Raw genomic sequence first — 17,160 nt, 5'->3', positions numbered from 1 at the left:
CATATTAGGTGTTTATTATGGCCTTATAACTCAATTTGTGGAGCACGTAATCTAAGGATTAGAACAAAAACTAGCGCCAATCAATGCAGTTGTGCAAACAATGTTGGTGTTCAGATACAAACTACTAACATTAGATGGCTCTAGCAAACAACACAAGATAAAAAGATATCTTAAATTAAAAAAGAAACAAAAATGTATTTAAAACCCTCTACATACCAAGTGGGAGCTAAGGCAGGAAAAGCCCTCTCAATCACTACAGAAACAGATTGAACAGTTATGAGAGCAGAGCACGCAACTTGTTTTTAAAGACCAACAACAGATCTTGGAAATTTCTGAGGATTTTTATAACTCTATATAATCAAAGGTTAGCAATGAAACTATTGATCAATTCCCACTCTACCAAAGAGGACCAAGTAATGCTTGCTAAATTAATCAAAATCACAAAGTGGAACTTGTAGTCTTAAATAAAAAAATCTTTAAACAGGCATAGACAAACTGGAGTGCTCCTCTTATAGATCAATACTGATTGCAAAATATACTCTTGACTGAATAAATACATACGCTGAGTAATACATAAAGACTAAGGAGGCTACGGGCTAAATTAAAATCCATATATTTGCATGTTTGCTGCTATAGACTTGCAACAACTTTCAAACATGTACCAATCATTAATACAGCTGATGATGAAAAAAACATTTCACACATAAATTGGAACTATATATGGGATTTGATGGCACAGCATTTACAGCATATTATATATATATAATGTCCCTTTAAGCATTATGTTTTGCTCTGTTGAGGCGTGGCTTGGACGCCGATCGGGATGGCGGCGTGAGCTCGTAGCTCCGCGCAGGATCCCGCTAATTCTCCTGTTTTCGGAACCCTGGGCGGCCCGGAGACGACTCTCCTGCCCTCTGAAGTGTGAGGGGACAGCTGGGTGCACTTGATGAACTGCTGGGGGACTGCCGCCCCCGAGGAGACCGTGCTGAAGCAGCGGCTGAGGTGTTGCCGAGGGTGCGAAGAAAATGGCGGCGGGGAGGTCGGGAGGCCCCGAACTTCAGCCCTGAGCCGAGTTGTCGCCGACTGGCGAGGGATCCTGGCGAGAGATCCTGTAAGCCGCTGACTGGGGCGCTAGGGTCAGCGGGACTGTGATCTGAGGCCGTGGTGCGCTGCCTTGGCTCGTCCGGAGCTTGGGGACCCTAGCTGGATACCGTCTTGGGACTTCTCCTCTTCCCCTCAGGCTCCCGTGGGGGCGGCCGAGTGGAGTGGGCGTCGCAGGCCGTGGCTCTTGTGCCTGTGAGTGTCGGTGGAGACATTGCCCTGCCGGCGACCGGTGCTGCCCACGGGCGCTGACGGTAACCGAGCTCCTGGACTTGTGACGCAGCACCCTGGAATGGCGGCGACGAGTGGGTCGATGGCCGCGGGATGCACTGAGGGGGACTCGGCAGCTTCCACCCAGCTGGGCGAGAGTCCCTCCTCGGAGCTCGATCGAGACCAACGGCTGAACCAGCGACTAGATGCCATACTTGATGCGATCGCCTCGACTAAGGACGTGTTGCACCAAGACATCGCCCAAGTGGCCGTGGGCCTGGGGCTGCTGCGCGCAGATCACGCGAAGCTAGCGGACAAAGTTAAGGACCATGACCAACTATTGCTGGACCTGAAACCGTCGGTGGTGGCCGCGGAACATAAGATCACTGATATGTTGGCCCGGTTGGACGCGTTGGAACGGAGGGCGGAGGATGCAGAAGGCCGCAATAGGCGGAACAACGTGCGGGTCGTCGGCCTTCCGGAACGGATTGAGGGGGAGGATGCAGTGGCCTATATGGAGAACTGGTTCCGCACTGTGGTGGCGCCGGAGGGGCTCACTCCTTTCTTTACGCTAGAGAGGGCCCACCGGGTACCTGCTCGCCCACCGGGGCTTGGTCGCCCCCCCCGCCCGATGGTGGTGAGACTCCTCCACTACAAAGACCGGGATCTTCTCATTCAGCGGGCCAGGATGTCGGGCCCCTATGACGTGGAGAATAGTAGGGTTACGATCTTCCCGGACTACACCCAAATGGTCCAGAAAAACCGGGCGTCGTTCCTGGCAGTGAAAAAGGAGCTCAGGGAGGAAAGCATTCAGTACTCCTTGCTCTACCCAGCTAAGTTGCGGATCATGTTGGATGGGTCTACGCACTTTTTTCAGACTCCGGACGAGGTTTGGCAATGGCTGGAGTTGTACAGGGCGGGTACGGACAGATCGCATAAAAGCAGGCGAGATGAGCCCAAGCAGCCCCGGGTGAGACAATCGCAACGCATCCGATCCCGCAACAGGCGCCAACGGGAGAGGCGGGAGGCCCAAATGGCGGCGGAAAAGAGGGATGCACTCGCAGCGACGGCGGCCAATACAGGGTCGCAACAGAACAGTGAACGTGCGGACACTGACTCGGGAGGAGAAGGCGGCAGGTCGGGAGAGGAACTTTCAGAAGCGGACAGTTCGAAGGGGCCGGAGGTGACCCCACAGACCTCGGATGGTATCTTTTGCGGCTGACATTGGGTTGGATTGAGCTAGATCGGGACTTCATGGTGGGGTGGTATCCTGCTGATAGGGGGCCGGGACGCCGGGAGGGGGGGATCTGTGCTTCAAGAGGGATGGAGGCGCGGGGCGTGGGCTCCGCTCGCTGAGGTCGGCGGTGACTCACCCCCCTTGGGCCCTTAAGGCCGCCTGTGGTGGAGACCACAGGGTTATGAGTGTGAGAAGTTGTTTCAAGGTTTGGATGGGGGCGGACATTGGGTTCGTGTGCTCTGTCCTGGGGAGCGGGGTTTGGGAAGTTTTTCTGTTTTGGGTGTGTTTGGGGGGGGGCAACTGCACTGGGGGGGTTATGAACGTTCGTTATTTGATTTGGACTGTACGAAGTTGGAATGGGGACATTACCTAATCTGAAATGCCTAACGTGGAATGTCCGGGGGCTGCGAACTATGGTGAAGCGTCATAAGGTCCATGCATATCTTGTACGCAGGGGGGGTTCAGATTGCTATGCTTCAGGAGACTCATCTCACTAAGAAGGAATGTACTGCCTTGCAGAAAAGATGGCGGGGCCAGGTGTTTGGCACCACCTACTCAGCGTATGCCAGGGGGGTGCTGATCTGGGTGAGGGCGGGGATACCCTTTCAATTGCTGAATCAAGTAGTGGATCCGGATGGCCGGTTTGTGGCGGTGGAGGGGAGGTTATATGGCCGGGATGTGGTTTTCTGCTGTGTGTATGCGCCAAACACTGATCAAGCTCGATATCTTGATAGCCTCTCAGGGGCGTTAGCCTCCTTCCTGGCGGGCCCGATAGTGCTAGGGGGGGACTTTAACTCGATTACTGATGTGGCTCTGGATAGGTCCCATCCCCCTCTGGTGGACTCCCCGGTGCGCAGGCTGACCGCGCACAGGAAGGACTGGCAGGATAGGTGGGGGCTGCTGGATGTCTGGAGGGAGCGGCACAGGGAGACCAGGGATTACTCCTTTTACTCTGCGCTTCATGACCTGCATGTCAGGATTGACTCGGTGCTCTGTGGTGGATCCCTAGCTCCGTTGGTCTCCCATGCGGAGTACTTAGCTAGGACTATCTCAGATCATAATCCCCTATTGGTGCACATTCAGTGGCAGAGGGAGCGCTCAGTTATACCAACGTGGCGGCTTCGGCCGGAGACACTTGAGGATCCTGTCTTCCAAGACGTGGTTCGGCAAGGCATTGATAGCTATTTCGGAATGAATGCGGGCACGGCCACGAGTAGGTCCATTGAATGGGATGCAATGAAAGTGGTGGCGAGGGGAGTGTGTCTGGGCAGGTTCTCGAATGCTCGCACGGCTGTGTTGAATGACCTCGTGACAGCGGAAGATAGGTTGAGGGACCTGGAGCGCCGCAGGCCGGCTAGACCGGACTTACAAGCCCAGCTATTAGAAGCGAAGGAGGTGGTTGCCACTGAGACGGAACGTTTACGATGCTATGACTATAAGCAGTATATCGTCAGGGCGCATGCGGAAAGGGACAAGGTGGGTACCCTCTTGGCCAGACTGGCCAACCCGGAACTTAGGGGCTCCCCGATCCTCGGCATTCGCACTGCGCAGGGGGAGATGGTGTACAACCAGGCAGCGATATTGGAGTGCTTTAGGGGGTACTATGAGGAACTGTACCAGAGTCAGCTGGAGGTGGGGGTCCAGGACATTGTGGAATACTTGGGGGAGAGGCAGCTTCCGGTCCTTGCTGAGGAGGACTCGAAGGAACTGGGCGGCCCGGTAACGCTCACGGAAATACGGGCGGCCATAAAGCATATGGCCCGCAACAAAACGCCCGGGGTGGACGGATTACCGATTGAATTTTATCAGCTGTATGCGGATATTTTGACACCCAGATTGCTGACGGTGTATGCTGAAGCATTCGAGGCTGGGGCGCTGCCCGGATCCATGCGGGAGGCCTTGATTGTGCCGCTCCTGAAGCCAGGCCGGGACGCAGCGGACGTGCGGTCTTACCGCCCGCTGTCCATGCTGACGGTGGATTATAAGATTCTGAGCCGGATACTGGCCACCAGGCTGGCCCCGTATATGACGGGCCTGGTACATATGGACCAGGCCGGGTTCATACCCACGAGGAGCACGGCGCTGAATGTTCGCCGACTGGTGGGGATAATGGACGCCATCTTGGACGGGGAGGGTGCCCCTGCGGTCCTATCTGTAGACATCGAGAAGGCCTTTGATAGTTTGGAATGGCCGTTCCTGGACGGAGTTTTGGAGAGGTTTGGTATGGGCGAGGGGTTCCGCAGGTGGACAAGGGTCTTGTATGCATCGGCGACGGCGAGAGTACGTTTGGGCGGCCTGGTGTCTGCGGCGTACCCGGTGGGCAGGGGCACGCGGCAGGGGTGCTCTCTGTCTCCCCTGTTGTTTGCTCTGGCAATGGAACCTTTAGCGGTCCATGCGAGGTCGGGTGTCGTGTACTTGGGGATAGCCAGGGGCGAGCAGTGGCATTATATATCGCTTTATGCGGATGACTTGCTCCTGTACCTGGCTGACACCTCCCGGGCGTTGGCCGGTGCTATGGAGCTGCTGTCGGAGTTCGGCCGGCTGTCGGGCCTTAAGGTCAATTGGGCGAAGACTTGTGTGTTCCCGCTGCGAGCGGGTTCACCTGCTCCTGACGGAGACTTGGACGTGGTGTGGGAACCATCTTGTTTCACCTATCTGGGTGTTCGCATTTACCACGCTACCGCAGACCTATTGGAGGGCAACATTGGTCGTTGTGTCCGGGCACTGCGGGGCAGCTTGTCTTTCTGGTCGACCCTCCCGCTGACGGTTCTAGGCAGGATTGCCCTTCTGAAGATGGTGGCACTCCCCCGCTTTCTCTATTATTTCCGGACGCTGCCCATATGGATTCCCCAAGGGGTCTTCAGAGACCTGAGGTCGATGATTATTGGCTTTCTGTGGGGGCATGGCCGCCGTAGAGTGGCCCTGACCACGCTCCTCCGCCCGAAGATGGAAGGGGGTATGGCTGTGCCTGACTTTGAGCTGTATTACCTAGCGGCACAGCTGCAGGTTCTAACACAGAACGTGGCTAGGGTGTTCAGGGGTCCGGAGGAGGACCGGGATCGGGGGATGCAACGCCACGTGTTGTCCTATATTGTCATGCAGCAGAGGCTTGAGTTGCGGGCCCTCACCGTGGAGGAAAGGACGCTCCGTTTGTGTTGGCAGAGGAGCCTTCGGAGAGCGAGGGCTTCGCGGCCTTATGCACCGGAGATTCCGATCGGCATGCTGACGGCCTTGCCGCACGGGGGTGATTGGTCCCCGTTGCTGGCTTGGGAAGAGATGGGATTGCAGGTGGTGGGCGACCTGTACATAGATGGGGCGTTGGCACCGTTTGAGGTGCTCCGGGACCAGTTTGGGCTGCCTGACGGGGGGTTCCTCCTACACGCGGCAGTGGTGGCTGCCGTACAGAAGCACTGGAAAGGGGGGCTCGTAGAACCGACGACGACTATGGCGTGCCAATATGTGGTGATGGCAGCTGGTACGGTTAAGGCTGTGACGTGCCTCCATAATAGGATGCTGCATGAGGGTCTGGAGCCGCTCCTGGGGCTCAAGTCTAAATGGGAGGAGAGTGTGGGCCGCCCCATACCGGATACGGCGTGGGGACACATCCTGCGGCGTACGTGGAAGGGCACGAGAAATGCGCGCTTTCAACAAGTGCATTTCTATGTGCTTCATAGGGCCTATTTAACCCCGGAGAAATTACAGCGGTACTTCCGGGTGCCGGATGCCCGATGCCCACGGTGTTCGTCTTTGGGTGCGGACATGGATCATTTGTTTTGGGGGTGCCCGCAATTGGGGACCTACTGGGCAGAGGTAGGGGAACTCCTGAATGAAGTGTCTGCCAGGGAGGTGGACTTTGATATGGCGGCGTGCCTGTTGCTCTGGTTCCCGCACACCAAACGCACCAAGGTGACGAGCAAATTTATTGACCTGGGTCTGATACTGGCGCAGAGGGAGATATCGTGGCACTGGAAGTCCAGGGGGGGGCCCTCGCTGCGTAGGTGGAGGAATGAATTGCTGCGGTGGTCTGCTTGCGAGAGTGTGCTCCGGATGAAACAGGCTGTTAAGTTGGGGAATGAGAGGGTTCTGGACGCGGCGCGTGCATGGGAGCAGGTGGTGCAGGCCTTGCGTGACTCTATGGTGGATGACGGGGATGGAGAGAACTGAGCCGGTGGACACCACGGGGCGCACACAGAAGAGCTAATTTCCGCGCTGTGGTAGATCCATCCAACTCGACAGGGCGAGGGGTACTCCTAGCAGTTGCCAGGGGGGGGGGGCCTTGGGGGGGACTGGTTTATGGGACTTGGGGCGGGACGGAAGCCATTAGGGGGTGGCTAGCCTGGGTGCCTAGGCTCTATTAGGGAGGTTGCGTGCTGTGGCAGTGGGGGAGGGCTGGGGGAGCGGCCAGGCGAGTTGGGGCGGGGGCGCTTAGGGGGAGCCCCGAAGCGCGGGATGTTACTGCATTAGTTTTGGGATGGCTGACGGAGATTTTGTTGTGGGGGGGGGGGGTAAAAAGCAGATACGTACGATGGCTTTTCGACCATGGTCCCTGTGGGACTTGCACTGTGATTTTCTCCTATTGCTTGGATCAACATGCCGCCCGGCCTCCGGGATGCGGGCTGAATGGCTGTGTACAGTTTGGATTTATTATTGGACAGTGGGGTGTCGCGGGGGCACGGGTTGATTGTTTGTATCCTGTGGTTTCTAACTCTGCAATAAAAATATGTTTAAAAAAAAAAATGTTTTGCTCTGTTTGTGTCAGTTGAGGTTAATATGAAGAGTATCAATAAATGTAATATTAAATGTGGAAAGCCACAAGGATGCTCCCTTTCTGCTTCGGTGTATACAACCTCTGAGAATTAAAATAGGGCAATCTCAAGACATTTCTACTTCCTGGATGCGCATTAGATTGCCCTAAGTAAAGCTCTGTGTGGATGATCTGACTGCACTAACGACTAATACAGGAAATCACTGGATTCATTTAATGACGATTGCGGTTTAGTTTAGAAAGTGGTCTGTCTACAAGATTAACCTAACTCAGCGGGTAGTAAGATCAATTGATATATTTCTAAGAAAAAAATAATACATAAAATTGCTTGTAAATAAAATTTGCTCGGATAGCACTATAACATTTTAATTGAATCGCCTATCGGATTTGCATGAACATATTAAATTAATAGACATGAATTCTGCATTTACCAATCTCAATTAGTAGAATAAATAACATTTAGATGAACATCCAGCCAAAACTGTTATACTTTTTCCAAAATGTGCCAAATTCTCTATCCAACACATTCAGCCATAAATTGGAGACCCACATCTAAAGTTTCACATGGTGCACCTATAATATTTGCTTGTCCAGGAAAAATATAATTGAAGCACTGCATGAAGCAAGTCAGCAAGTCTGGTACGTCCAGACTTTAAACTTTATTTCTTCAGCTATTTAAGTGCAAAACGTTCAATTCTTAAATTTTCTGGATCAGTGCCCTGTCGCAGATGCTAGTCAACCTTATTTACCTAAGAACTGGTAATGCAGGCAGCATGCTAGAACAGGGGACTCACTAAAAGCCATCTTTTCTGCTTTTAATATGGCAAAATAGCTCATAACTTCGTTGTACATAAATAGCTGGCTGTAACTCACCAACATTTGACACTTGGCTAATAGAATTCCATGTTGACCTTGCTATGAAACAAGATTCTACCCAACAACTTCCATAATCTAGAAAGGAAGAATCATTTTGCTATAGGATATGAAAGTTTCTACATTCACATTCTAAATTAACTTTTCTACAGCAACTGGACTTTTATTCTACTTGTGTCCAGTTTATTTACTTTCATTGTTTCCCCCATGCATCCTCCTGTTTCTGACTGTACTCCATAACATCTAAATAGAATGCAAAAAGATGGTAAAATTAAAATATCCCCTTTTACTTTTCCCTCGTCGTAATACATGTTCTTCCCTATATCTAGAGTGGTCTGGGTAAGCTGGACCTGATACATTTTCTTCTCTAGGTCTGGTATAATTGAGGGAAGCTGGACCTTTCCCTTTTGTCCTTTAATCTGTATTTTCTCAGCAATAAAATTCTTCATGTAGAAGGGGGTGATGGTGGGCATAGGCAGAAATTGTATAACTTCACTTTGAGAACCAAAGTTTGAAACAATATACTACAGTTACGTCTCTTTACACATTAAGGTGGTAAAAACTATAAAACGTTACGCAAATTCTTCAAGTGGCTTGCTCATTCACAAAAGACCTTCGCTGCGAGGGTAAAGTGGACAGGTACATACATGGGGTCAGTCTGTATGGAACACCAAGAGGCACAGAATCAGACCCCAATCCAAGATCACTTAGCCCATTATCCATTAAGACCAAGTGACCAAAACCAAGTGGGTGATGGTGAAGGAAGGTGAATTAAAACCCCACCCACCAGACGACTTGAGGGAAAGCCCTTCGTTCCTCAGCATGTTTTAATGGAAGGTTGGCCTTCTTTTCATTTTATAAGCAATGCCTTGGATTATATTCTGTTCATTAATTTACATATATTGCTAACAGGAAATCCTCCTGGGTTATATCATAATTTCTTAGATTTCACATCAAACAGGATTCATTTTAGAGAGAATACCAGCTAACTGAGTAGACCAAATGCGAGTAGCCAATGTCCTCCAGCTCTGCTACCTAAACATGCATGGTTCTCCTCATTATGCACATATAAATCTCCCCAAATTTTAAACCAACAATGTTGAACTGAATAACTCCAAACAGGTCTTTGGTTCAATCAAGGGAAAAACCCGCTATAGATGAACACCAATGGTTTAGGGGAAGAAGTAGCAGAAAAATGCAGGAACAACAGAAGTATGAGGGGCAGCAGGAATATGGTGGGACCTGCCTCCATATATCCTTGTTTGTGCTATGTATGGCACCCCACATGTGTACAGAGATCATGTTTTCCATTATACTGTCTCCTCTGCAATTTTCCCTTTGGCAAAGGTAAAAACCAAAGCTGAACATTTTTACCTCAATCGCAGTGAAAGACAGGCAGCTAATAAAGTTTCTACAATAATTTAGGGCAGGTCGCAGTGGTCTCTGGGACGATGAAGTGCTGCAGTTGAGAAGTTCGATAGTGGTAAAACCAAAAGGTAAAAAAGCCTTAATACCCTCCAGTTGCACATCTACCAGGTTATGTTTAACACAGGAGGGCTTGCTCTAATATTCCATGTATTCTTAGGGCTTTCCTCACATGTATCCTTAACAAAAAACAACAACCACATCTGGGGTTTTTAAAGGTGGCAGTTTGGCTACCCAGAGAAGTGTCTGGCATCTTTTCTAGACCTGTAATCTCAGACCTAAGTTGTACAATAATGCCACATATCTCTGTTTGGCACCTTTTACTGGGCATCACCTGTGTTATCCTAGCGCCTTGACACCTGCGAGTATTAGTGCGCTTTATACATTTCTATCCTATCCTATCCTCGCCTAAGGGGAACAGTTCCTTAGGTACATGGTATGTTTCGTCTTTCGTTCACCATCCTTGTGCTAAGCTAGTTTGTGCCTTGAGTTACCTTTAGTTAGGTGCAATTTCCTAATACATTAGATCAGTAGATCTTAACCTTTTGACTTCTTTGGGACCCCACTTTATATTAACTGGAATCCAGAGACCTCCACTGAATCATTATTGGAATCAGGAGAACCCTCAATAAGTTATCAATGGAATATGGGGACCCTGGTCTAAGCAATTTCAATGATTTGAACTGCAAAACAATACATAACATTAAGCATAACATTAAGCAATTTTATTAATCATCACTTGTGCATTTGTTTGACGATTGCTTCATTTTATGTATTGTTTGGTGCCTTATTTTAGAGTACCGCATTGGTCATCTCAGAGCTGAATAACCTGTTCCTTTGTATTATAAATTGTTTGGCAAAACCGAGGCAGAAGCTTTGGATTTTATAACAGAAATGTGGAATAAAGATTATGCAACAGCTTTGGGATGTTTTAAAGAGTATTTTGTACCGATTATGGTTACATGTATTAATATGCCTTAGTAAACTACTGTTGTATGTATTTATTAATCTTGTCTTGTATAGCAGAGTGGTGGTGTATGGTGCGAAGTGTTGTATACGGTGGAGTTAGGTGCAGGTACCTGTTATGATGTGCAGCACTATGTTGTGATGTGATGGAGTACAGTCTTTTGTTTATGGAAGGGTGCCCCTATATAAAGGACGTCTTTGGATGGTAACAACCGCCTATTATTACTGCAGTATTATTCGATCTTGAATCATATGATCAGAAGAATGATTTATTTTGTTGCATACACATCAACTGGCATTTGCAACAATAGAATACTTCAGTTTCATTTAAAATAAACTAATAAAAAAAAGATTTGATTGCAGTGACCAATCTATCTTATATCTAAACAAAGTTGCTCAATATGACAAACCATTCTCCCCAGCTTGCAAACGATCCTTATCACCTGCAGAGTCTCCTAGGGCTCAACAAGGTCTCCTGCTCCTGTCATGTTCAACCAATTCATGGAGCCGTTCGGTGCTCTACTCACGAATATCATCAAGATTCAAAAATATTCCAACAATGCAAAAATCCACTTGAAATTCTCCTCCGCTTCAGATATTCAATGCCGCAAACATTGCTTGCACATAATCCAGACATGGATGCCTAGTGCCTACCTGAAACTTAACCTCACCAACACAGAATTTCTATTATTTGCCAAGTACAAGAAACAAGATACAGTACAAACCTAGCTCAATGCCCTGAACCATGACTTATTCGAACTCCAACTCTCACCGAGTGATAAATCAATTGGATTCATCCTAAACACCAACCTCTCCCTCAAGGAACACATTTCCAAAAAAATACAAAGACAGGCAGCTACCAACTCGGCCTTCTAATGAAAATCAAACCATTTCTTCCAAAAGGCGACTTCAGAACAGCTGAACAAGCCCTTGTACTCATGCCTCTTGATGGTGGTAATGCCCTACTGTATAGCCTCCCAGACACATTACTGGCACCCTTTAGAAGCATCCTACACCAACACACCGCAGCACATCTCATCCATGGCCTGAAGAAATATGAACACATCACCCCTACCTTGATGGAAATTCATTGGCTCCCCTGGCTGGACCGCACCATCTTCAAAACCAGCTGTATCATTTCCAAAGCGATCAAGACCAGCACCCTTGCTTATCTGGTAAACAAGCTTAACATCTCTGGTGAATCTCATCACACGTACAGCCAGGACACCATCAGGCAGCAGACCAAGGAGAGTAAAAAAATGGCAGCAGGCCTTTCTATCTATGCACCCAGGATCTGGAACAAAATCCCTCTATCCAATCGGGACTGCCCCAATGCTTATTATTTCGGAAAGAATTGAAGACTCACCTCTTTAAAAACCACTACATCGCAATGCATTAAGCATCCTCAACCCAGCAGCATTTCCTCCTATTCTTTGACTTTCTGCTGGTCTTAGACCATGTACAGCACTCCAGCGTATTGACTAAGTTTGCACTACAGAAATACAATACACATACATTCTGTCAAATTATATGACTATAATCAATAACATGGCACTCTGAATTCTCCACCTTGGTGAACAAAATCAAACATATGCCTGGAATTGAGGTAAAGAGTGGAGAGTTTCAATGCCACAAATTGCTCTATGACGTTTGTCTAACATTACCATTCGATCCATTACTATACAATGAGTTGCAGAATTCAACAGAGGTCATAAAGTACCTGCGTACAAGCTGGTGTCTGATGATGGCTTTCAGATGTTCCCTCTTCCTCTACTTCATCATCGTCTTCTCTGAACCCATTACTGGTTAACTCTCCTGATTGAGTGTCCTGGATTGTCTTAGTTGTATCGCATTCCTTCAGTCTGGAATCTGCAACCACAGCATTGGAAGGGGGGTGCTCCTCTGGGTCTCCGTCCACATCTGTGATCTGCATAAACAAAGATGGTGTCAAAATCTGCTCAGAGGTGCATGCGTTCAAGCTTTATAAAATAATGATGGGCAAAGTGACAGTAAATAAAGAACAGTCATGTTAGATGACTGAGGACTTTGAGAGAACTGTCATTTCTACAGAAAAGTCAAAAACGGAACCAGTGGCACAAATCTGGCTAGCTTTTCTATGTTATTAACCACGAGCAAAGAAAAGGCATCGTGTTGATAGCAGCAACCAAGCAACGCGTAGAATGGAATTCTGTACCCCAAGACAAACCTCAGTATTCACCAGCCAAAAGCAAGCCCTTTGCAAAAGATCTCTTTACAACTTACTTGATATATTGCAGCTGTCGCTCTAAAGTGACACGCAGACTTAACTGGCAGTCATCTGCGCCACACAAACCAGGATGGCTAACAGTTCTTCGGGCCATTTGTCTCTCTCTCCATCTCCCATATTTCCTCTCATCTTCACCGGCCTCTATACCCCTCTGCATTATTCATTTCAAAATAGTATTTTTTCGTTTAAAAGTGAAAGGAAACTACTTTCACATACCCAGTTTATATGTTAATTTATTAACTATAGCTTATTATGGCCATACCTGAATTTATCAGACTAGATGCTGCAAATGTACCTATCTGTGGCATTACGCATGTACATTTATTCATCATTACACTACGGTGGCTCAGCATGATGAGGTATTTGCTCCCCTGTGTCACCACGCATGAACACACTAATGGCATGGCGCAGCTGACATGCTATTTATTGTTTGCTGAGGAAGGAGCAACCTGGAGCACATAGAGGGATGGGTACTGGAGGGGAGATGTAACACATGATGTGAGAGCAAGAAAGCCCATACACTCCCATGAAGTAATCAAAGAAACAAAAACAAGTAGTTCCCTGATTGTGAGTAGGATAAAGGTACAAGTCATCTAATCAAAAGGATGCTAAAGAAGCTATGCTCCGGGGGAGGTAAGATGTGGAAGGAAAGCCATTGAACAAGAAACCAACAAATGAGACTGACAAGAATAAAGTAAACAATGAGCCAGCCACAAGACCACTTTCAGTATTGGTATTGTTCACAAAAGATCTTCGACATCAGAAAATTAAAGCTGCCTGCAGTTAAGACCTAATAAAATGGCAGTATCCGCATAAACAACAGTGTCTACTCTTCTCGTACTTTTCTGCAACTGCCAACACCTCATGCTGATAAGCAGTCGCCGCACGACCCTCGGAGCATAGTTATAAACTGGAGGCACTTCACCCAACACCTTCCATATTGCACCTCACTGTGCGGCACTCTAGCAACTACTTAAAGGTGCCTCAGAAGCAGATGTTTATAGGACTGCTTTGTGGCATTGTCAATGGTGAGAAGCTCAATAATTCTACAATAGATATTTGTGTGACCACAATGTGATTTTTCATCTCATCTGTGAGTCAGTATTGTCGCCGTCTAAAAGCTGCTTCAGAGTTCTCCCGGCGCACCATGATAGGCACGAGTGAGGCATCAAGTACTGAGTGTTACTTTGCATTTTGGTCCCTGTAGTTTGGCATTCCCTTTTAAAATGTAGATATCACAATGCGAAGTTTGAACAAGAACTGGATAAGCTACTCAAGCTTGACATATGGTAACTCGAGGGCGTCCCAACCAGTGCATGCAATGGAAAAACAGAAGTGCCGGCACTCTGTAACCAGAGTATTTGATGGTTTCTGAGAAGTGCCGGTACGGGTATTCTCCAATCAAAAGTATAGCATTTCTCGTGAGAAGTGCAGGTACTCTCCCTTTCAAAATATAAAAGTGCAGGTACTCCGTACCGGACAGTACCGGCCCATTTAAAGCATTGTTCCCAGTTTGTCATATTGCTGCTCCTCATTAAGTATTGTCGGAGTTTAATGACAACTTTAGTTCTCCGATTGCCACCAGTTCCCCTACTCGGAGTGCTATCGATCCCTTTAGACACGTATTGTTGCCCCTTCACGTAAAGTGCTGACTCCACATACAAGCTGACAGTATACGTCCCCATTATCCCCAGTCGTGATCAACCCCACGTGGACTGAGACAGAGCCCTCTTCCGCCCAGTAGCACCACTTCAACCCATGACTGGAATGTGCTGGACATTCTCACCAGCTCGAACAGGTTGGTGACTCCTCTCTCTTGCAGAAGTTTCTTGCCCTTCTTGTGTTTACTCCGGACAGGGACATCCGCTTCTTCCTCCTCATCCTCTTGCTCAGCTTGCCCCGGCGGCAGGTCCCCAGGACCAAGTGGCTCCTGAACCCGCACTTCACCCTTCAGCCGCCTCAGGGCCCGGCGTGACATGTTACCCTATTCCTTCGAACCCGTGCCTGTCAGGAACCGCAACGCACATGCGCACAACCATTGGTCAGGCAGCACCAGCGACATTGCATACTTCATGCGCGCGCCGCACTAGACGGAAGCGTGAAGAACGGAGCGCGTGCGCGCGTCCTAGCACGCATTCACTGTCGCTTGGACGTAGACGCACAAAACAGGCAGGGAAAGTTAAGACGTCACTTAGTATGTGTGACTGGTAGGATAGTGAAGAGTGCTCGTCAGTTCAATTGTGTGTCGCTACCTGCGACATGAGGAATTCCATTTGCTGTGTATTAAACATCAGGAAGTAAGCGTGATATCATTGTGTAGGTTTCTAGTTGAGACATTGATCCCGGGTTGTAACAAGTTGATTTGGTAGCTATTATATTTATAAATGATTCAGTTGGGGGGGTCAAGGTGTAGCAGAGGAAAGGGGGTGGATTCACAAGTGGCAGAGCTTTCAAAGCAGAGTCTGACAGTCAGTTAATGCATTTGTTTGAAAAATCTGTTATAAAGAAATTGGCAACAAGGGCAAATGTGACAGCAAATTTGTTCTAGCTAACGAGGTCAGAAAGGGCTGCATTTTAAAATACCTTGCAGGGATCCGATACCTTCTACAGAGATCTTTGTGTGCTCAGCAATTCTGATGAGATTAGAATTGGTGCAATTTAAATCCTTGTTTGTGTAATTACTCATACAGGCAGAGAAATTGTGCATTCTTACATTGCATGTACATCCTCATGTAGAATGACTGAACAAAGTGAAAAACCTACCTCTTTGTCATACATAGTTAGCTTTCATGGAATCAAAAGAGTTGTTACATCCCTCTCAAATCAGGTTTCAGAACCCAATACTCCTCTGAGTCCGCTCTCCTCCTGTCTGAGAAAGACCTTTGCCCTCATATTGCTTGACCTAAGGGCTTACTTTGACACTGTATCCCACAAGATCCTCACTCATAGACTCCAGAAATGTGAGATAGGCGGTAAAGTGCTTAAATAGCTTTCACTACTTCTTCAGGATCGAATCTTTCAAGTCACTCTAAAGTCATGCATGTCAGAAAGCTTTACTTCTCCTAGAGGAGTCCCTCGGGGCTCAATTCTGAGCCCTACATTGTTTAATGTCTATATGAGACCTCTTGCAGCTATCATTAATAAATATAACGTTCAGGTGGTGTCGTATGCCAACGACACCCAACTTATAGTGAACCTCTCAGTACCTAACACCATCTCAGCAGAGTAGTTTAAATCTTGCCTGGCTGAAATTTTAAATCTTGTGGCTGTAGTCGCCACGTGGATGACGAATAGCTGTTTAAAACTGAATGCAAACAAAAACTGAACTTCTGTTTGTAGGAAAGACTCCTACGGCCATTTGGAGACAAGCATCCGACAACTGCTTAAAATAACTATCTTTGTGTTGGACTGAGCTTTTGATTGACTCTCTCAGCCTAACTTGCATTGTTGTGTACATAGACTGTTTTCTCCACTTGATTTTTCCTTATTTTTGAGCATAAAGAACTTTTCTCTTCAAAGAAAAGTTAGTGCAATAATGATTAATGATGTTGATGCACAAGTTTTTGTGTTAATGTATATATGAAATTCAGATATATGTACTGTTTGTTATATGTAATGTTTTTTATATGCTTTTGAACATATTGTATGATAAATGTATTTGGGTATGTCTTTTTTGTATAACGAATTTTTTGAATTTTGAAAACAAAAAGTAGAAGGGTATAAAATAAATAATACCAGACAAATTCGGAAGTAAAACTTTATTTGTCACTCTAAAAGAAGGAGATCCAAAAACTTCCTGTATGGCCAGCACTTGTTTTTTCATAAATACTGGAGAGGGTGGTCAGCATTGTGTCTAATGAGATAGAATTAACAGAGCACAGACTGTCCTTGGGAAGTGAGGCAGTACAGACTGGCTTTGCACTTGGGGGGGTATCAGTTGACCCAGCGTCTATTATTATGCTTTGCGACCTCCTGCATCAGACAGTTGGCTCTAATAACATGTTGCTTCCTAGTGGGAGCACTTCTGGTGCATAAGGGCATGACATGCCAGAGACACAGCCGATTACGGGTACCCCAACAACTGCTGTTGCATTGGCTAAAAAACATAAAAGGAAGCGTGTCTTTACCAAAAGGAAGCAGCCCCAAGCACTAATTCATCCCGGAGCTGTTTATCCTCCTGGATGCAATCATCATCCAGTGCCAGTATCTCGGGACCAGCATTGAGCAGGAAGTCTAGTCATTCTATTTGCACTCAGATGTAAGTTGTCCCAGATCTTGGGGATGCTTTCATTTATACCGTATGCTCACCGATTAGTG

At 47.6% G+C, this 17,160-nt stretch overlaps 1 protein-coding gene across 1 annotated transcript in view; it reads right to left on the bottom strand.

The window, feature by feature from the left end:
- TCF25 (TCF25 ribosome quality control complex subunit) overlaps window positions 1-14,943 on the bottom strand; it is a 458,474-nt gene extending 443,531 nt beyond the window's left edge. Inside the window, exons 1-2 of the mRNA XM_078671033.1 lie at window positions 14,630-14,943; window positions 12,298-12,504 (exon numbers count right to left, since the gene is read on the bottom strand). Coding sequence (XP_078527159.1) covers window positions 12,298-12,504; window positions 14,630-14,821 — 399 coding nt within the window. The 5' untranslated portion in view covers window positions 14,822-14,943. The remainder of the gene's footprint in view (window positions 1-12,297; window positions 12,505-14,629) is intronic.
- Between the last annotated feature and the right edge of the window lie 2,217 nt (window positions 14,944-17,160).

Source organism: Lissotriton helveticus, chromosome 12, assembly GCF_964261635.1.
Source record: "Lissotriton helveticus chromosome 12, aLisHel1.1, whole genome shotgun sequence".
In the NCBI taxonomy this organism is placed as follows: Eukaryota; Metazoa; Chordata; class Amphibia; order Caudata; family Salamandridae; genus Lissotriton; species Lissotriton helveticus.
This window is presented reverse-complemented; position numbering and strand designations above follow the sequence as displayed.